Source organism: Erigeron canadensis, chromosome 5, assembly GCF_010389155.1.
Source record: "Erigeron canadensis isolate Cc75 chromosome 5, C_canadensis_v1, whole genome shotgun sequence".
Taxonomy (NCBI): domain Eukaryota; kingdom Viridiplantae; phylum Streptophyta; class Magnoliopsida; order Asterales; family Asteraceae; genus Erigeron; species Erigeron canadensis.
In genome coordinates this window covers 663,472-684,743 of record NC_057765.1, presented here as the reverse complement: position 1 = coordinate 684,743, position 21,272 = coordinate 663,472, and the positions used below count along the sequence as shown (strand labels likewise).

The window sequence follows — 21,272 nt, the reverse complement described above, 5'->3', positions numbered from 1 at the left end:
TTAGTTATCTTTTTTAATTTACATAAAAAAAAACTTATTGCTCTATTAACCTAGCTTTTTTGTTCATCATTGTACATTTTTTGTACCTTAAATAACAAAATAAAAATAAAAATGCTTGGGTTAGGTTGTTGAACAAATATATATATATATATGTAAGAAACAAGATTATGCTAGGAGGAGGTAGAATATAGGGTTCATGACTTCATGTTAATTCATTTTATATCCTCCTTTACATACTAAAGGAGGGTTGCTCCGGTATACGCAAAAGCTGACGTGTCAAGCTAGGAGTTGCGCCACATTGGATGTATGACATCATCGCTGATGATTTTGCTATGTTTTTGAAGGTGTATAAGTGTGTGTATATTATATGTATATATTATAACTTAAAGTGTCTGTGTATATGTTTATTTATATGTCTATATGTCTATATATGTCTGTATATGTCTGTATGTATGTAAGTAGGCGGGAGGCGGGTGGCAGAGTTTGCAGGGTACATGCAGCCCACTAAGTAATGTAGGCGCCAAATTTGACTTTTATGTGAGTGTGTCATTTGTGTGTGTTTGAATCAAAACACGTTAATTAATTAAAAATTAAAAAGAAATTGGATTGAGGTACGGTTTCTGATTATGGTAGTTGTCTCTCAAGCATTAAATGTATCTATATATGCTTATCATATATCATATAGATATAGACACACATGTATACATGTATATACATATATATATATATACGAAAAGGACATACAGAGCACATACAGAGTATTGTTAATCAAGGAGGGATTTGACACCACTTTTCATAATCTTGAGATCTACAATTGACTTAATCAAGAAAGAGAAACCATAAACTTGACCATCAAAGCAATTTCCATACACAAAAACATAATCCATATAGTTTACTCTCTGGTTTGAAATTTTACTGTGAAAATGGCCACCAACAAAATAACTCTTGTGGAGCAATTAGATGCATCAAAGGATTTCATAAACATGAAAGTGAAGATAATCCGCCGATGGATTAATCAAATTCAAAGGCTTGAGATGGTGTTGGTTGATGAAAAGGTAAGTTATATTTTTTAGGGTTTTTGTTAGGGTGCAAAGATTTACATTATCTAAGTCGTATTTTGTGTACTCTCTGCTTAGGGTGCAAAGATTCAATGTTCTATCAAGAAGGACTTGGTTCCTATGTTTGATAAAGTGATCAAGGAAGATGCTGCTGTGATTATCAAGCGATTTGGTGTTGGAAAAAACGATAACCCCTTCCCTGTCGTCCCACATAAACTAAAGTGTAACTTTTACAAAACTACTGAAGTGCAACATGGTGTGCCTTTTACATACAGTGGCTATGGTTTCTCATTCTTGCCTTTCAATGAGATTACTTTGACTAAGGCTAGAGATAAAGATGTCCTCAACATTGGTTAGTAACCATAATTTGTTTATCTATATTTATAACTGAAAGTATACAAATATAATAGTGTCAACAATTTACTGAACCTTTTTTTATTTAATTTCCATAGATGTCATTGGTTGTGTAAGTTGGTGTGGAAATCTTGAGGTATTCAAGTCAGCAACTCAAACAAGCAAGAGGTTTAACATGGAGTTGAAAGATTTGGAGTAAGTTTAGTTCAATCTGGAGGGATTCTCTACCTTATAGTATAATTCTTTTTATGGAAATGTTTATGTTAGATTTGGAGTTATTTGTCAGCTGATAAAGTTCAGTACAAGATTAGTACTACATGTGTTGAAGATGCATATATATCTGTTAGAAGATGTGTCAGTTGTTATAAATGATGAAAAAATCATAACTTTAGTTTAATGCAACGTAGGTTGTTAGTGAATGTCCCTGTACCTGTCATATACATTTATAAACTATCATTGATAATATTTAATGAATTAGTTAATTTAGTTAATATTTTTACAGTGGTAGAACCCAGCGTTGCACTTTGTGGAATGATTATGCAGTTCAGTTTAATGCCAATCTGGAGCAGAACAAATCTGAAGAGCATGTCATTGCCATCTTGCAACATGCTCTCATTAATGAATGGAAGGGTAAGCTGAAATTATCTAAGTATATTGTTTCTAATTACATGAATGGAAAGTCATTAATTTTGATGGTGTTGGTCATTCAGAAAACTTGACAGTTCAAACTGATAAATTTGGTACAAGAATTTTTATAAATGAAGATATCCAAGAGGCTAATGACTTTAGGAGGAGGTATGACAATGTTCCTGCATAAATATTCATATAAATGTTTAAGGAAGGAGTTAAAATACAATTGATAATTTTGTTATTTTTCTTCTTCAAACATGCATAGGTTGAAAGTCTTTTGAAAGTGTGAATGCAGTTAATTGTGTTTTGAATGAAGAATCTACTACTATATGAATTTGTATCTTTTTTAGTCCAAATGTCGGATTGTGAAGTTGTGTAGGAAGTAATTATGTAATGTTTTAAACTTATGTCATGTGTTAAACTTATGTTATGTCAAGTCATGATTTATCTTATTATGTTGTTTTGCACTTAACTTCAACAATTTGGACTTAACTTATGTTATGTTGTTTTGCACTTAACTTCAACCATTTGCAGACCCATTTCTTTAACCTTTTACAAAAAGGTTAAGTGTTAAATCTAAAAGAACATAAACATTTGTGTTTGGTTGTATATGTTAAAAGTTTATCAAAAAGATATACTTATAAAATACCTCATCCAAATGAGTCCTTCGACTACCATTTGAATTACTTATTAAATGAGAAAAAAATAAATAAATTCTAATTGGACATGGTTGTAATAATCTTATCTACACATACCAAGTACTTCCTTTTTATCGGATTTAACTTAGATTCCATTCATCACATACCATTCATTACATGCAAATACAACCTAATTAGAATTGTTGCAGACTGTCAAATACCATTCCCTGGTGTACACATGCTATATATATATATATTATTATACAGTACCAAAATCAGCATGGATTCATACGAAGTTTAGTAGTAAGCAAAAGTAACCAAAAGAAAGTCCCTCCTAGAACACTAACAACTTGGATGATACATAAACTGCCTTATCCACGGCTTCAACACACATGGAATTCCACACTGGGCCCATCAGCTTCATGCACGACATTTAATTCAAATCGGAGTTCATTACCCGCCTCATACCCAGTTTTCTTGGAAACCTTCGACCAGTCTGTGATTAGAACAACATGAGTTTGATCTCCATCCTTGCGACAATCATAGATGATATCCAACCTAGCTTTGAACTTCAAGCTTCCCACATATACAGTTGTTTTTTTATAGCTATCCAGATGATGTCGACGAACAAAATGGTTAGGCACCGTCTACAAATCACATTGTATATCTTAATGAGACACACATATATATACCAACAAAGTTTGGGACTTATATATAATATCAATAAATGAAAATATTATATTTTACCAGCACGTTAGTAGTAAAAGAGTGCTCAGTCAGATTCTTGAAGAAACATGGCCTGTCTTCCCTGTGTTGGTGCCCAACAATCTGGCAGTGGTGATGTTTACTTTCGACATCTTTGCCATCGCTCTCAGTCATATAATCTGTTGACAAAGTTGGTTGAATACTCTGTGGTGTGACCCTGGCTGTATTAGTCAAATTCTCTAAACATGTAAACCTTAAACTTTAATAAATAGCAAAAGACAACAAGTAATGTACACTTCATATTACTTACATACTGTAGTAGCTGCAGCTGATCCAATGCCAAGCTCATTAAAGTAATCGAACAAATATCTCCCTGAACCTAGATTGGTTAACATGATGTGACCATCCATACTAACATCATGCTCATAGCAAAGATTCATCCACTTTGAACCAGTAAATCCTACCGCACGCCAAGTTCTTTGCTCTTCTACATTTTCTTCAAGATTCACATTAGGATCAACATCAACAGGGATACCACTCATGGTATAAATAATTTCATCTTCATATATGACCTCCACGTCTTCAATTTGGTTTGATCCAAAGATAGTAGCAGTCTTGTCAGTATCCCGATGAAAGCGGACATTCAGGTCATCAAGGAAAAACAATGGTGGATACTGGACAGATCACAATTTGCAAGTCATAAACATATAAATAAATCATATTGATACAAAAATCACAAATTAGTTCAGTAATTACAAAATTAAATTTGCTTACTTCTGTATGTGTAGTTTCACCAGAGACTTCAATGATACATCTATTCACATATTCATCTCCATTGCCATCCCGCAATATCTCCTTTCCAGCAGCATCAAATAGAATGACATCAAAAGTATGGTTATTCCTTAATCTCAAACAAACTTTGTCAGTGCCTGGTTGGATACAGCTATGATTGAAATCACGCCAAGCACCACCAGTCAACATTATTTTGCTATTTGAAAATACAACGAGACGCACTATGTATGAACGGTTGTTGGAATCTACCAGTCTAACTGCCTTGCATCCAGGTGGCAGTTTGTTCTTAACAATTTTGGGAGAAGCTAAGTTAACAATTAACGCTTTTAAGAGATGGCATTATATATAAATGATGATTGAAATTGAATGTGAAAAAAAATATTGTTTAATTTGTAAAAGGTGCACTATATTTTTTAATAAAACTTACCAACAATTCTGACAAGGTATCCTTATTGGAAACATCAATTAGAACTTGGAAAATTATCTATCGATAAAGAGTTTGCTTGGGTTCACACATACAAAAAACCAAAAATATGTTAGTTCAGAATTTCTTCAAGTCTCACTTTCAATAAACAAAAAACAGATTAGTTCATATATTTTATTCCAACCCCACTTGTGGTCCTAAACCTAAAAATTGTGTAGCTATCAACACATAACAAACAATATACTCATCTCGAAACTGAAATTGAGGAAAACTACCCTACAAGAAACTTAAATTTAACTTAATGCATGTGCAGTATATATATACATATTAAAAACTAACAAAAGACTGTATCGGATCTAATTTAATATAAACAAAATCACAAACCCTAACTGATTAACTAATTTAGAGTATACATATATATATATACCCATATATGTATCTATTTATATATACATATATTTCTGTAACATGCATAAACAGAAATCTGACCTAAAAACAAATCATGACATGGATGTAACATATAATGTAGTCTATATTATCCAAAAAAAATAAATGTACACAAACTGAATGAAAGTAAAATAAATCTTTGATTGAATATATGGATTAGATCTTACTTGATTCGCCATGTTTAAACTTTGATGAAGACGTTACAAATTAGATAAGAAAATGAGAGATGACAACGGCCGTATAAGTGGTTGTGGTAAAAAATTTAGTGGGCGTAGATATTTTTACATTAAGTGATTTATGTTTTATATATAATTTCATTTTTTTAATTCCTCTAACTAAATAGTAACTATCCCTCTAACATGCAGGAACTGAATAGTGATTCAGTTGATTCATAGGGACATGCAATTAAGTTGACGTACACCCACTTGCAACTTTAGTCAAATATTAAAACAAACCAAGTACATAAACATATACCTACATAAAAGCTGGCGGCAATTTTAAAAATGGTCAAAATTTCAAACAATTTTTTTATAACTAAATTTTCCAAACTAAAATAACAACACCAACATTTTGGAAAATTGGAAATTAGAGATGTATGAATCTGAAGCTTCAATAAATCGGAAGAAACAGAAGAATTTATTGGATGATCGTAAAAACAAGGTTATTAATCGTGTTTCTGCTACACAAAACCATCCACTTACAACAACTCCTTTATCCAATATAACCAATGGTATGTTTTAATTCTACACATTCTGTTAAAATGTGTTACACCTTCTAGGATTTGAAGGTTTTGAATGTCTTTTTAACCCCTCTTTTTTTTGGGAATCTAACCAGTTCAAAGCAGCTGTATTGCATCTACCAGGAATAAGTACTTAATCTTCGAAAATACAATGAAAGCTCTCGACAATGGTAAGCTATTTTGTTGCAAATTAAATGTCCACTGAAAATGTCATGCATCAGTATTTGAATTTTAGTTGTAACTATTTTATAGGTTCAGGAATCACTTCAACTTTTGACATTGGTAGTTCCAGCCATAGCAACGTAACAAGTCCATCCGTAAAACCCATATCATTAAGTAAAAATGGATTATCAATGTGTTATTCCAGAAGTAATTTGCAATCCACAATTGATCCTCTAGGTAAAGTTAATATAGGAACATTAATTCATTATGTGTACACATGAATTGCTATTTGTGATTTACTTGACATTTTTTATTATATATTTGACATGAAAGGAACTTCAACATCAAAAAGAACCAAATCTGCTGTACGTAAATCATGTAATTACACCGGAAAGCAGAATTATCACGAATCATATAAACAACCCCAGGGAGTTGTAAGAAAAGTAGAGAACAGTCATAAACATAAAGCTCAAATTTTGAATAATATTCAAATTCCAAGAATAGATTTGGAGATTAATGATGATATGGTGGATGATTCATATGTCAAAAGGAAAGGTCTTTCATTAGGTAAGTATCATTGTAGTATATCAATCAAATTAATTTTGACATTCCAATTAATTTCACTCTAAACATGAAAGGAATTTGTCATTATTTATTTCAGCTTACAAAGATCATGGAGATCAAATATATGAATGCTCAAAGTGTCATGCAATGCTTTGGGAGGCAGAAATGTTAAGGGGTAATCCGAAGGGCAAGAACACTGTGTATACTTTCTGTTGCAAAGGTGGTGATGTGGAGCTACCACCAGTTGTCAAACCTCCTCCTGTGTTGTACAATTTGTTTACGAGCAAAAATCCTATTGCCAATAATTTCATGAAACATATACAAGCATATAATATGATGTTTTCATTTACATCTATGGGAGGTAAAGTAAATCAAGGTTCTTTAAACGGAAAGAGGACCTTATGTCTTTAGGTTACAAGGTCAAAATTTTCACCGAATGGGTAGTCTGCTACCTGCGGAAGGTGATCAACCGAAGTTCTCACAACTTTATATATTTGACTCTGAAAATGAAGAGGCTAATAGAGAAAGAGCTGTCAGGTAAAAACACATTTACCATTCTTATGCCTTTAACTTATAAAGTATTGCACATTAAGTTTGTTAAAATAAAGTTGCATTTATTTACAGTTCTGGTACTAAAACTTCAAGACCTGCCAAAAATGAACTGAAACGTGATACAATCAACATACTAAAGATAATGTTAGATGGTTGCAACCCACTTGTGAAATCCTTCAGGATGGTAAGAGATTGTGTTAAAGACAATGAATGGCAAGATGTAAGTCTAAAACTTATTGCCAACAGAAATAAAGATGGTCGAATTTACAACTTGCCGACAACTTCTGAAGTAGCTGGATTAATAATTGGAGACATAGATTCAGTACTTGATTCACGGGACATTATATTGAGAAAGCAGTCTGGTGGTCTTCAAAGGATAAGTGAATTACATCCTTCTTATCTGGCTCTTCAATATCCACTCATCTTTCCATTTGGAGAAGATGGTTATCGGCTAGGAATCAAGCACAGAGGTATTGCACAAGATTCAAACAAACCAAGAACAAAACTTACTATGAGGGAATTCTTTTGTTACACAATACAAGACAGACCTGGGGAGTATTCACTCTTACTTCATGCACAAAAACTTTTTCATCAGTTTGTGGTGGACAGTTACACAATGGTAGAGGCTGATCGACTGTCATACGTTAAAGGTAACCAGAAAAAGCTCAGAACTGATACTTTCCAGAATTTGACGACAAATGTCGAGAATGGAACCACAGATGCCTCATCAACTGGTAAACGTATATTACTTCCTTCATCTTTTACCGGTGGGAGCAGGTACATGATGCAAAAGTACTTGGATGCGATGGCTATATGCAAGTCAGTGGGCTATCCAGATTTGTTCATTACTGTTACTTGTAATCCCAATTGGCCAGAGATTTACCGTTGTTTGGTTGATAAAAATCTCACTCCTGAAGACCGGCCGGATATAATTGCTAGAATGTTCAAGATAAAATTGGATGAAATCATAAACGATTTTGTGAAGGAGAAATTCTTTGGCGAAGTACAAGCAGGTATTAATATAGATATATAATTGTTTGGTATTCTAAATTTAAAGTACATTTTTTCCAATTACCTATATAAAAGTTTATATTTAATAATGGATTTATCTAAATTTGCAGTTATTTACACGGTGGAATTTCAAAAAAGGGGTCTTCCTCATGCTCATATTTGTTTGTTCTTAGCTGTTGCAAACAAGTTTCCTCGTGCAACCGATGTAGATAAATACATTAGTGCTGAAATACCAAACAAAAAAGAAGACCCAGAATTGTATGCACTTGTCAAACAATTCATGATGCATGGACCTTGCGGAGATGATAATCCCAACTGTCCATGTATGGTTAGAGGAAAATGTACAAAGAATTTCCCAAAGAAATGGAAGGATGAAACTGCTGTGGATTCAGAAGGGTATCCTGTATATAGACGTCGAAATACTGGGAATACCCTTGAAAAAAATGGGGTCCTTCTTGATAATGGCATGGTTGTCCCTTATAATGCTACACTTCTGCGAAGATACCAGTGCCACATTAATGTAGAATGGTGCAACCAATCAGGATCAATTAAGTATTTGTTCAAGTATATAAACAAAGGTCCTGATCGAGTTACATCAACTGTGTATCAAACCAATACAGATCAAACAACAACTGATAAGAACAAACCCAAAGATGAGGTTAACAATTACTTGGATTGCAGGTAATTCCCATCATTTTTAGAATGTTTGCCTAACTAAATTGCCTAACCAAATTGTACATAACTGACATTAGTTTCACATAATGTAAATTAAGGTACGTTTCTGCTTTTGAAGCATGTTGGCGAATATTCTCCTTTGATATTCATTATAGGCATCCTCCAGTGGAAATTTTGCCATTTCACAAAGAAAATGAACAAAGCATAGTTTATGATGATCAAGCACAGTTATGTGATGTGGTTTCGAATCTAACAGTCAAACGTTCAATGTTCCTGGAATGGATGAAATTAAATGCAGAGGATAGCTTTGCCAGAACATTGAAATATGTGCAAATACCTCAGTTTTATGTTTGGATACGTAAGACTAGGAAATGGCAACGAAGAACTGTGGAAGGACATGGTTCTATAGGGAGGATATCATATGTCCCTTCGTCCCTTGGTGATGTATATTATTTGAAAATCTTGCTAAATCATGTTGTTGGCCCGAAATCTTTTAAGGAACTACTTACAGTGAATGGACGTATATGTAAAAGTTACAAAGAAGCATGTTTCAAGATGGGCCTTTTAGACGATGATAAAGAATATGTTGATGCAATTTTGGAAGCATCTCATTGGGCAACAGCATCATATCTTAGAACTTTCTTTGTCCAATTACTACTTTCAACCTCTGTAGCCCGGCCCGATGATTTATGGAACAAAACATGCAAAGTTCTAAGTGAAGATATTTTACACATGCAAAGGAGAATCTTAAACTGCCCAGGTAATTACATTATCTCTTTACATACGTGTTTCAATATATGCATTTCCATTTAATTAAGCATAAAATTATATTTCATCACTCAATAACCGTTTAATTGCCAATGAGATGCTGTATGATAAAAGGGCTCTAACTATTGAACATCAGCAGTTATTATCATGCTTAACTGTTGAACAAAAAACCCTTTATGATACGGTTATATATGCGGTTAGTAAAAATCAAGGAGGAGTTTACTTTGTTTATGGTTATGGAGGTACGGGCAAAACTTATCTTTGGAAGACTATGACAGCTGCCTTACGGTCAAAAGGTCAAATTGTGTTGAATGTTGCTTCAAGTGGAATAGCATCACTATTACTAACTGGTGGACGAACTGCACACTCAAGGTTTGTTATTCCAATTAACATCACTGAAAGCTCAATTTGTTCCATAGATCCAGGCAGTGAGTTGGCAGCATTAATCAAGATCACTAAACTGATAATTTGGGATGAAGCTCCTATGATACATAAACATTGTTTTGAAGCCCTTGATCGAACAATGAGGGATATACTAAGATCAACCCAACCCAATAGCGAAGATCAAGTTTTTGGAGGCAAAGTAGTAGTTTTTGGCGGTGACTTTTGACAAACCTTGCCAGTTATACCAAAAGGAACCAGAAGTATGATTGTCAATGCAAGTCTAAATTCCTCATATATATGGCATCACTGTCAAGTTCTTAAATTGACAGTGAATATGAGGTTAAAAGTTGGAACCCAAAAAACCGACTTACAAGAGGTTCAAGAATTTGCTGAATGGATTTTAAAAGTCGGAGATGGCATTCTTGGTGCTGACAATGATGGCGAAGCAGAAATTGAAATACCTAAGGATTTGTTAATCACTGATTCAAATGATCCCCTTCAGTCACTGAATTTTACATATCCAAATATGCTTAACAGTTTGCAGGATCCCATGTTTTTTCAACAACGGGCTATTCTTGCGCCAACTCATGATGTTGTTGGAACCATAAATGATAAGCTATTAGATTTGATGCCAGGTGAGGAGATGACATACTTAAGTTCTGATAGTCTATGTGAATCTAAAGATCCTAATGCAATTGATGCCGCTTTGTTCTCACCAGAAGTCATAAACCAACTTAGATTAGCTGGATTTCTAAATCATAAGTTGGTGCTGAAAATTGGAGTCCCAATTATGTTACTGCGGAACCTCGATCAACAGAATGGTTTGTGTAATGGCACACGTCTACAAGTGGTCAGATTGGGAAAACATGTAATTGAAGCCAAAATCATAACTGGAACAAACATAGGTACTCACACTTTAATCTCAAGGTTAAAGATGACACCATCTGATAAAAGGATTCCAGTTAAGATTTGTCGAAAACAATTTCCTATTTCAGTGTGTTTTGCTATGACAATAAACAAGAGCCAAGGACAATCACTCGATCGTGTTGGTTTGTATCTGCCCCGACCAGTTTTTAGTCATGGTCAATTGTATGTTGCAGTGTCAAGAGTGAAAAGCAAAAACGGATTGAAAATTCTAATACAAGATGAAGATTTAAAAGTGAAGAACACAACAACAAATGTTGTGTACAAAGAAGTCCTTCAATGTTTGTGAAGATCAAAGTTTGGATATGAAAGATTGTAGGTTGTTAATTCATGTAAACATGTCATTGCAAAGTCGTGCATGACACCATTTGGCAACATAAATGTAGATTTGGCTGTATAACTTGGTAATGGTAATGGTAATGGCTGTATTTTGGCAACATAACTGTTACTAAAATCATTAGTTTTTATTCTGATCTCAAAGACAATCAGAAGGACAATTTAGTTTTGTAAAGAAATGATTATCAAATTCACATGAACTGGAAAATACATAATTAGAGTACTCAAAATACAAAGATCAAATCATTACGGAATACTAACAAAAGCTAAAACAATTCATCATCCTAGACTTAATAAACACTTGAAAGTTAAGAAAACATCATTCTACAACACATGTTTAACAAACATCAAGAACTATAACTTCTCCAGATACACATTTGTCAACATTGACTGCAAACCTCATCAACTCACATGACTTTAACTTGGTTCTTTCTATAAAAGAACGCCAATCCATCACCACAAACAGGTAGCTTTCATCACCATAGAGCTGCCTATCAATACACAATTCCAACGACGCACTGAACACCATTTCACGATAATGCAGAATAACCTGTGGATAAGTGAACAACTTGTGTGTCCTAACAAAGTTTTTGGGCACAGCCTGCGAAAACAAACCTTAATAATTTAATCCACCACCACCAAAATTTAAAATGAGACAATCACTACTATGCAAACAGGAGTGACTTTAAGTATCAAAAAATGAGGGAGAAGCATATAATGTTTGTACCAGAATGGGTATTTGCACACCATGATATTGAAGCTTTTGGAAAAAATAAGGCTTCCAGTCTACATGATTCAAATGATAAGCCCTACAATGATGGTTACTTATTTCCTTAATTAAGTGATCTTTAGACACCAAAGACAAGTGATCATCTGCACCCTCTTCAGTACCTCCATTAAGAAATCAAGTAAAATAACATAACTCATAAGTCAGTTTATGATAAGGGTAAAAAATGATAAAGAAAATGGAAAACTTACTTAAAACAAGCGCATCTACACCAATCCCATCATTATTGAATACATCAACCTTGAAACTCAGATCTTTTAACTTTGTCAACCTCATAAAGTAACCAACTTTAACATTGTTTTTACAACAAAAGTTTGTCCAAGAAAGTCCTTCAAAACCACCTGCAACTCTTTCTTCTTCACCCACACCATGAAAAAATATTTTTACATTATCTTCAAACCTTTTGCCAATAACCTTGGTAAAGGTTTCATCATAATTTGAAACACTTGCATTTAAATCCCACAACAACAATGGATAAAATGCCTAGATGGAAAAAAAGATTGTTAAGTAAATACACCATACAATCACATAAAAACACAGAGATAAACAAAGACTTAACTTCAATATACCTGCTTTAAAAATGTAGAATCAGTAACTTCAACAACACAACTCCAAACCGTACAAGAATCAGGAATTTCCCGGTATTCCCGACCTTCGGGACTGAAAGTATCAACTTGAAATGTTTGCTTATGTATCCAAGTGAAACATAAGCGACAGAAATCTTGGTATGGCCGGGATTCCAAAAAGAAAGCCCACTGACCACCATGAATCTTTACACACTCATCTTCAACATATTCAACTGAAACATAGTACCTACGCTTAAGGTAATCGACCAATTTCAATTTCTTGCAATCTGACGGTATGAACCTTGTGAACTCTTTAGGTAAAATCTATATTAAATAATTAAAGACAAGAAAAATTATAGACAACTAAAGAATCATACAGTGTTCTTAATATTAAAATCAATCATAATCACAATATCTACTTACCAAACCTTCAACAAACTTCTTATCATCACCCAACCAAATTAGAAATTGAAAATCCAAATGCTGGTATGTATTTAAATACAGAATCATTAGGAACACAAACTATTTATCATCAAAGCAAACTAATACATAAATCCATATGAACCTGTATCTAAATCTAAATAGTAACTAAAATTAGGGTTACAGATTTACCTGCTCCAATTCATATCAATTAGTGCAAATACAAATACTCACAAAAGAAGAATAAAATAGTACCAAACACCCCCCATTTGTATTATACATATACTTTATTAATGGGTTTTATATAATATATTTAACTTATAAACTAATTATTTTGTTTATTCAATTATATTTTGGTATCAATTTACTAAAATCGATTTTTAAAAACATACCCGCGTTTTCCGCGGGATAAAACTCTAGTACCATTCTATTTCACACTTTATGTTATTATACTTATTAGACTCAATCTCAAAAGTATGGCCTATAGGCCTTCTCTTTATATGTTCTTTTTTTAACAATGTAACTTCACTAGCAGGCTCATATAGAGGATATTTAAGCGTTGACGCCCACTTTGAAAGAGCCTTTGATTTTCATTTATAAGTCGTCTATATATGTAAGTTTTCGGTCAAAAGAAAAAACAAAGTTGAGATGGCCGAGTTGGTCTAAGGCGCCAGATTAAGGTTCTGGTCCGAAAGGGCGTGGGTTCAAATCCCACTCTCAACATCTGTTTTTTTTTTCCCTTCATTTTTTTTTACAGTTTTTGGTACTTGTATATAATTTTGTTGAGCTTCATTCTCCTTCTAAAAGATATACAGTACCATCTATTTTCGTTCTAGTTCTTTTTAATATATATGCAATATTTTAGCTCACACGTGTTCAGTTTGATTGTTGAACAAGATAGTAACAATGACGACATGAAGTCATGAGAAGAAGCGTCTTATAGATATTATCGTCTAATCGATACACAGTGTTTTCTTATGTTTTATAGTTTCTATATAGAAAGCCTTCTTAGTATCTGTCTCTGAGAAATATGTGACTCACATGTCACATAGAAATATTTTTGGATTGAGAAGATTGAGAAAGAAGAATATGTCAAATGACAATTTTTTCCATGTCTCTATAAAATTTGGTTGTGACATAACAGATTTGAAAACCAATTTGTTAAGTTAGTTTGTGTTTGTATAACTGTATGTTTCTTTTTTGTAACTTGTTTTTCTAAAAAACCAAATAGTTTCGCGCCTTTTGGTTTCACCAAATGCCTAACTACAATACATCATGGTGGAAAGCAAGCGCCAGGCCAAGTACTACATTGCATAAAGGGTTTGAAACTTTTACAAATTCTTGGGAGGAATGTTGCTGCAAAAAAAGATTGCTGCAACTTCACAGCCATAGTGATACAGCAATGAGGAATCTATGTATGTATGTGATAACATTATTCAATCACTTAAAAGTTACATTCAACACAATGCATCATCTTAAGACGACATTATTATTCTAAATCTGTTACAACCAAAACAACATTATTGCCTCAAATATGCATACATTTCATGGAATAAAAACATGAAAATTGGCAATCAATGATGATGATGAGGCAAAAGCACACTCTTAGCAAACGATGATGACCCATTGTTGGGAGCTCCTTTTATGTTAAGAATCGAAGTAATCAAGTTGTATATTTCGATATTCTCAAAAGATGGCACTTTTATACCTCTAGGAAATCGAGGGCCATGACCAATAAATATTGTCCGCATAGAGAAAAAAACATTGTCGTATCCGTGTGCACCCCCACATTCCTTGCTCTTCGAGTCCATTTGTTCAACCTTAAACCCTTCTTCCACTAACCCTAAAATGGGAGGTATCCTATCACTTTCCGAATAATGCAACCTTTCCGGAAGGTCTTCTTTCAGATACATTTTCAACTTATCGCCGTTCTTGACCTTCCCAGAACTCAAGCCTTGGTTCATTTTTTTTACAACATCAGAAGCAGATTGATCTGGAGGTGGAAGGATGGATAACACAGGAGTATAATACTGAACCCATTCAGCAGGAATTTTGACAAAAGAAGCTAAATCATCTAAAAAAATCAACTTTTGATCACAAGTGCCAACCATACCATGATCACCAACCATAATAATCGTAACATCTTGAAAAACACCGCGACTTTCTAGCCCATTAATCAACCTGCCAATCAACCCATCAATATTACCAACAGCTTCAGTAACTTGAATATCATCAGGACCAACTTGATGACCCTGATGATCAGGGTCTTCAAAATACAATGTCATAAAAACCGGAATCTCATCATTAGGCAAATCAAAATAACCCAAAATCGTATCAACCCGGTCCTCAAAAGGCACGGATTCATTATACGCAGCACAATACTTATCCGGGCAATCCCAAGAACCCTTTTTAACTTCTGACCCGGGCCAGAAATAAGTAGCAGCTTTCAACCCATGATTTGAAATGGTTTCCCAAATGGGTTCACCTAACCACCATTTGGGCTCATGACTAGACATTGTGAAAATGTCCCCTGTTTCCGGGTCAAGAAACCGGTTATTAACAATTCCATGATAAGCAGGGTATAGCCCAGTTGCAATTGAGTAATGGTTTGGGAAAGTTAAAGTGGGATAAACCGGAATAAGCCCGGTTTGGGCTTCGGTTCCATTGTTGATCAAAATGTGTATATTTGGAGTTGGGGTTTTAAATTGGTAACCAAAACGAAACCCATCAGAGGAAATGAGGATGACAACTGGGTGAGTGAGTTTCCGAGATGTTTGGACGGCGGCGGCGGTGGTGATGGTGGGTTTTACGGCGGAGAAGAAAAGGAAGGCGAATGTGACGGCGGCAGAAATGGAAATGCAGGTGGTGAGGAAGAGGGAGAAGAGGAGGATGGTGATGGGTTTTGTTGTTCCGGTGGTGGTGGTGGTGGATGGTGGTAGGAGTGACGTGGATTGATCTGAGTGGTGGTTGAGTGGTGGTGGTGGTTCTTCTTGGGTTGCTAATGGTGAAGGTTTTAGCTCCAAAGAATCTAGGCCCATTTGACAAAAGTTCTCAACTTTATTACTGGGTATTGAAATTGAAAGGTTTTGTGATGTGGGTTTTGAAGGAATTGTGTTAAAGATTTGGAAAGTTATGGTTTTGAGATTGGTTTGCTGGAGTGTGAGGTATTGGAGAAGAAAAAGAGGTTGACTGAGTTTGTGAATTTGTAGAGTGAATTGATTGAATGGATAAAATTAATGCTATGATTGGTTGTAAGTTATGGATAGAAAGGTGTGTATAGTTTTTGTATGTATGTTTTGATTGAATATTTTTTTAGTTTTTTATTTGATTATTTCCGCAAGATCCAAGATTCATCAATCATTAAGAAAGCTTTAGACTTTAGCATAATGATCATAACATTACCACATTAGTACTTTAAAGCAAAGTTCAATCATGCTAACTTTTTAAATGTAACGTGTTAAATTTATAACGTGATGCAATGTATTTACTGTTATGACAAGGTGGCATAGTAGACGCCTAGACGGACATTTCAATATCTTTACATGAAGTTTTAACTGAGCAGGAAAATCACAAAATAAACATCGCGGAGTAACTGTAATTCATCACTTCTCGTCATTCTTTTCCACTTTTTCTACTTCTTCCCACATTTTTCCCACCATCACAAAATGCCTTAGACTGAAGGGAGTGGAGCGACGTGCTACACGACGTTGCGCTATGTCGTCGTGATGCCGCAGTGAACATCATGCCCCCAGGCGGAATGAGGTGTGGCATTCTTCCACAAGACAGACGACTTGGTAGTGATTTTTGAAATTACTAGCCGGCCGTTGTAACGGCTTTGTTGATTTTTGAAATGCCGCCCCTGCCACCACTCACCGCCGCCGCCGCCACAAGCCCACAACCCACCCACCGCCATTGTTGCCATACCGTTGCTGCCATCATCGTATCGTGCGTGTATGCTACAGATTAAATAAATAAGTTATAAATGATACGAGTAATTAACACAAATACAAATTATGAAATTATGACATAGTTAGTTACGGTTATATTAATACAGGAATTTATGTATGTGACGTAGAAAAATATCTAAAAAATGTGTTGCTGCACATTAACAAAGAAAAGATATGATTGTAAACAATATCCAAACACTTAAAACGTACTTAATTTAAAAGTTACATTCAACACAATGCATCATCTTAAAACATTATTATTATTCAGAATCTTTTGTTAATTTAACGGCCGGCAAAAGATAATATATACTCGCATAGTAGTATTAGATATACCAAACTACTGAAACAAGCAAGGCGATAGTCGGTAAAAGATACAGAAGACAAATAAAGAAATCAACTAGAGTTGCAACGAAGTAAAACAAAACTCTAGAAACATCCCGAAACCTTAACTATGCATACATTGCCTCAGATATGCATACATTTCCTGAAATATGCAATCAATGATGATGATGAGGCAAAAGCACACTCTTAGCAAACGATGATGACCCATTGTTGGGAGCTCCATTTATGTTAAGAATCGAAGTAATCAAGTTGTATATTTCGATATTCTCAAAAGATGGCACTTTTATACCTCTAGGAAATCGAGGGCCATAACCAATAAATATTGTTCGCATGGAGAAAAACGCATTGTCATACCCGTGTGCGCCCGCACATTGCATGGTCTTTGAGTCCTTTTGTTCCACCTTAAACCCTTCTTCCACTAACCCTAAAATCGGAGTTATCCTATCGCTTTCTGAATAATGCAGCCTTTTAGGAAGGTCTTCTTTCAGATAGATTTTCAATTTATCGCCGTTCTTGACCTTCCCAGAACTTAAACCTTGGTTCATTTTGTTCACTATATCAGAAACCGATTGATTCAGAGGTGGACGGATGGATAGCACGGGAGTATAATACTGAACCCATTCGGCAGGAATCTTGACAAAAGAAGCTAAATCATCTAAGAAGATCAATTTTTGATCACAAGTGCCAACCATACCGTGATCACCAACCATTATAATTGTAACATCTTGAAAAACGCCGCGACTTTCTAGCCCATTAATCAACCTGCCAATCAACCCATCAATCCTACTAACAGCTTTAGTAACTTGAACATCATCAGGACCAACTTGATGACCCTGACTATCAGGGTCTTCAAAATACAATGTCATAAAAACCGGAATCTCATCATTAGGCAAATCAAAATAACCCAAAACTGTATCAACCCGTTCTTCAAATGGCACGGATTCATTATACGCAGCACAATACTTTTTTGGGCAATCCCAAGAACCTTTTTTAACTTCGGACCCGGGCCAGAAATAAGTTGCAGCTTGCAATCCATGATTTGAAACTGTTTCCCAAATGGGTTCACCTAACCACCATTTGGGCTCATGACTAGACAAGGTGAAAGTGTCCCCTGCTATTGGGTCAAGAAACCGGTTATTTACAATTCCATGATAAGCAGGGTATAGCCCAGTTGCAATTGAGTAATGATTTGGGAAAGTTAAAGTGGGATAAACTGGAATCAGCCCGGTTTGGGCTTCGGTTCCATTGTTGATCAAAATGTGTATATTTGGGGTTGGAGTTTTGAATTGGTAACCAAAACGAAACCCATCTGCGGAAATGAGGATGACAACTGGGTGATTGAGTTTCCGGGATGTTTGGACGGCGTCACAAATGGCAATGCAGGTGGTGAGGAAGAAGAAGAGGATTATGGTGATGGGTTTTAGCTTTAAAGAATCTAGGCCCATTTGTCAAAAGTTTTCAACTTTTTAAATGGGTATTAAAATTCAAAGGTTTTGTGATGTGGGTTTTAAAGGAATTGAGTTAAAGATTCAGAAAATTATGGTTTTGTGATTGGTTTGCTTGAGAGGGAAGAAGTGAGAGTGAAGTGATTGAAGAGATATTAGGCTTGGTTATATATAAGTTAAGGATGCTGGATGTATTTTAGTAATACAAGTTTGGTAGTATGTATTTTGTGATTGGGTATCTTTTGGTTTTTTATACATTTAATTGATTACCCTCACATGATTCAGTCCAAAACAATCAACATTATGAAAGTCTAAACAAAAATTTTTAAATTTAAAAAATTGGCCACGAGGAAGGAAGTATTAATTAAAAAAAGGCCACGAGGGTCTTCAATCAAAACATCCGAAATCGAAAATCAAACCTAGAAGATTGACAAAAAAAAAAATGTAGGTTTAATTTTCGTTTTCCACCTGATGAACGTTTTTAATTTTTTCACAGTTGATATAAACACTAAAATCCTTTCAATGAGATGTTATGTACTTTAATATTGTATACAGTAGTTGTTTAATCTAAGCTTTTAGATTTTGAAAATAATTTCTTTAACGCCAACTTATGTAAGTTTTGAAAATGTGTTTCATCTTTCTCAGTTATTACAAAATAAGAAATCAAGTAAAAATTTCACAAAAATATTACGTTAAGACAATGCAACACTTTTTAACACATCAATATATCTTTTTAACACATTTAGTTAAACTTTATATAATTTGATCCGTTTATAAGGTTTAAGCATAACTTTAATAGATTCGTATACACATCAGACATATCTAGACTCTAACATATAGTGATCATAAGTTCATAACACTAGTAGTCTAGTACATCAATTCATAATTCAATTATGCAGTAACGTGCCATATATCTTTATAAAAGGTCTTAATTAAGCTTATAGGTTACTAGGTAATTAAACATTTTAAATTAAAGATTTATTCTTCTTAGATAACTTGACTGAAGGACCTCATCTAATTATGTTTACACGTACCCTTGTATTCTAATTATGTGTAAATGTGCTCTACGGAAAAAGAAGAGATAGACAAAGGTCATAGGAAAAAACTCGAAGGGTCTAAAATATAGCCATGGTTTAGCATCAATGGGATGGTGTTTCTGCAATTATATTATAAACAGATCTTTCCTAGATTAAATAAATAAAGTGATTCAAATCTTTGTTAAATCCCCCTTGTACGATCTTCATTAAGTCGTTTTACCTCCACAGTGTCGAGACCTCGGGGTTATGTTGTTGGAGGTCAAACACTATGAGAACAAGGCTATGTTCATATTGTTGTCTTGTTGGACGCCGATGTTTTTTCTTTCTTCTATATAAAAACAATCACACAAACACCTTCATCCACAGTTCCACACCCATGTCAGAAACAACTTCCCATCAAGAAACAATCGGACTTTCGTTATTGAGTCCTTCATAAATTATTAGGTTCTTGAAAAAAACAAAACGAACTTTCGTAAAAATGAGTAGATAAAAGTAATAAGTATTATATCTAAAGCTATTAGGAGGGTTTTTAGGCTAATTTTTTAAGAGTATAAATCATTTTCCTAGTGATAGATTAACTTACAAGTTACAACACATAGTTTTGTTTGCATCTACAATCATTTTCGTCAATTCTTGATGGCCCACTTATCCTGAGTGAGGTGATTAGTTGGTTTTCGCGCCAAAAAATTAATCTGCTCTTGTTCAAGGTTGATTTCGAGAAAGCTTATGACGGATTACTTGTTCACCATCATGAAGGAAATGGGTTTCAGTGACACATGGGTTTCATGGATCACCGCTTATTTGTCGTCGGCAAGGGCATCTATCCTTGTCAATGGCAGTCCCACACAAAAGAAGTCTCTGTTTATAGGGGTTTACGGCAGGGAGACCCTATGTCACCTTTCCTATTTATTATAGCAATGGAGGGTCTTCGTGTGGCGTTTGATAACTTAGTGCGAATTGGTAGATATCGTGGAGTTAAGATTAATAATCTTTCTATTTCTCATTTATTATATGATGATGACTTGATTCTCTTGGGCGAATGGTCTGCCAATAATCTTGAAACAATTCAGTTGGCTTTCAAGTTCTTCTACTTGATATAGGGTCTTAAAATTAATATTCATAAATCGTCCATTTTTGGTATAGGAGTGCCAAGATCAGAAGTCGAGCTTTACGCAGAGACAATGGGATGCAAACCTGGATCACTTCCTTTTTCCTACCTTGGTGTGCCAATAGGTCCCTCTATGAGGAGGGTTCAGGATTGGTCTATTATTGAGCAAAAGTTCAGAAAACGCCTGTCGGTTTGGAACTCAAAGCTCCTTTCTATTGGTGGCAGGTCAACTCTTATTTCTTCAGTGTTGGGTTCTTTCGGGACTTACTATTTTTCACTCTTTAAACTGCCTAAAAAGGTCAATGCGACACTCAAGTCGTTGAGATCTAAATTTTTTTGGGGAAGCACTAATGATTGCAATAAGGTTGCATGGATTAAATGGTCTTCTATACTAGCTTCTAAAAAGGTTGGAGACTTGGGTATAGGAAGCTTGTATGCCTTAAACCTCGAACTGTTG

General features: G+C 34.6%; 4 protein-coding genes, 1 non-coding gene and 1 pseudogene across 5 annotated transcripts; 4 read left to right on the top strand and 2 right to left on the bottom strand.

Moving 5' to 3' along the window:
• Nucleotides 1–923: 923 nt before the first annotated feature.
• LOC122599410 lies at nucleotides 924–2,229 on the top strand. Its single transcript, XM_043771914.1, has 5 exons — nucleotides 924–1,055; nucleotides 1,137–1,410; nucleotides 1,511–1,607; nucleotides 1,915–2,042; nucleotides 2,123–2,229. The coding sequence occupies exons 1-5, from the start codon at nucleotides 924–926 to the stop codon at nucleotides 2,227–2,229; spliced, it is 738 nt and encodes a 245-aa protein (XP_043627849.1).
• Nucleotides 2,230–6,949: 4,720 nt separating this feature from the next.
• LOC122599407 lies at nucleotides 6,950–9,564 on the top strand. Its single transcript, XM_043771912.1, has 4 exons — nucleotides 6,950–7,050; nucleotides 7,138–8,078; nucleotides 8,187–8,757; nucleotides 8,850–9,564. The coding sequence occupies exons 1-4, from the start codon at nucleotides 6,950–6,952 to the stop codon at nucleotides 9,562–9,564; spliced, it is 2,328 nt and encodes a 775-aa protein (XP_043627847.1).
• A 52-nt stretch (nucleotides 9,565–9,616) lies between these two features.
• Nucleotides 9,617–11,116, top strand: LOC122599406 (annotated as a pseudogene).
• Nucleotides 11,117–13,578: 2,462 nt separating this feature from the next.
• On the top strand, nucleotides 13,579–13,659 carry TRNAL-AAG. Its single transcript has one exon. It is a non-coding gene; the product is annotated as a tRNA-Leu (tRNA).
• A 747-nt stretch (nucleotides 13,660–14,406) lies between these two features.
• LOC122599592 (ectonucleotide pyrophosphatase/phosphodiesterase family member 1-like) lies at nucleotides 14,407–16,145 on the bottom strand. The gene has a single exon (XM_043772123.1). The coding sequence runs from the start codon at nucleotides 15,972–15,974 to the stop codon at nucleotides 14,511–14,513; it is 1,464 nt and encodes a 487-aa protein (XP_043628058.1). The 5' UTR covers nucleotides 15,975–16,145; the 3' UTR covers nucleotides 14,407–14,510.
• A 1,097-nt stretch (nucleotides 16,146–17,242) lies between these two features.
• On the bottom strand, nucleotides 17,243–18,720 carry LOC122602284 (ectonucleotide pyrophosphatase/phosphodiesterase family member 1-like). Its single transcript, XM_043774992.1, has one exon. It carries the CDS (start codon nucleotides 18,668–18,670, stop codon nucleotides 17,381–17,383), a length of 1,290 nt encoding a protein of 429 aa, XP_043630927.1. The 5' UTR covers nucleotides 18,671–18,720; the 3' UTR covers nucleotides 17,243–17,380.
• Nucleotides 18,721–21,272: the final 2,552 nt, after the last annotated feature.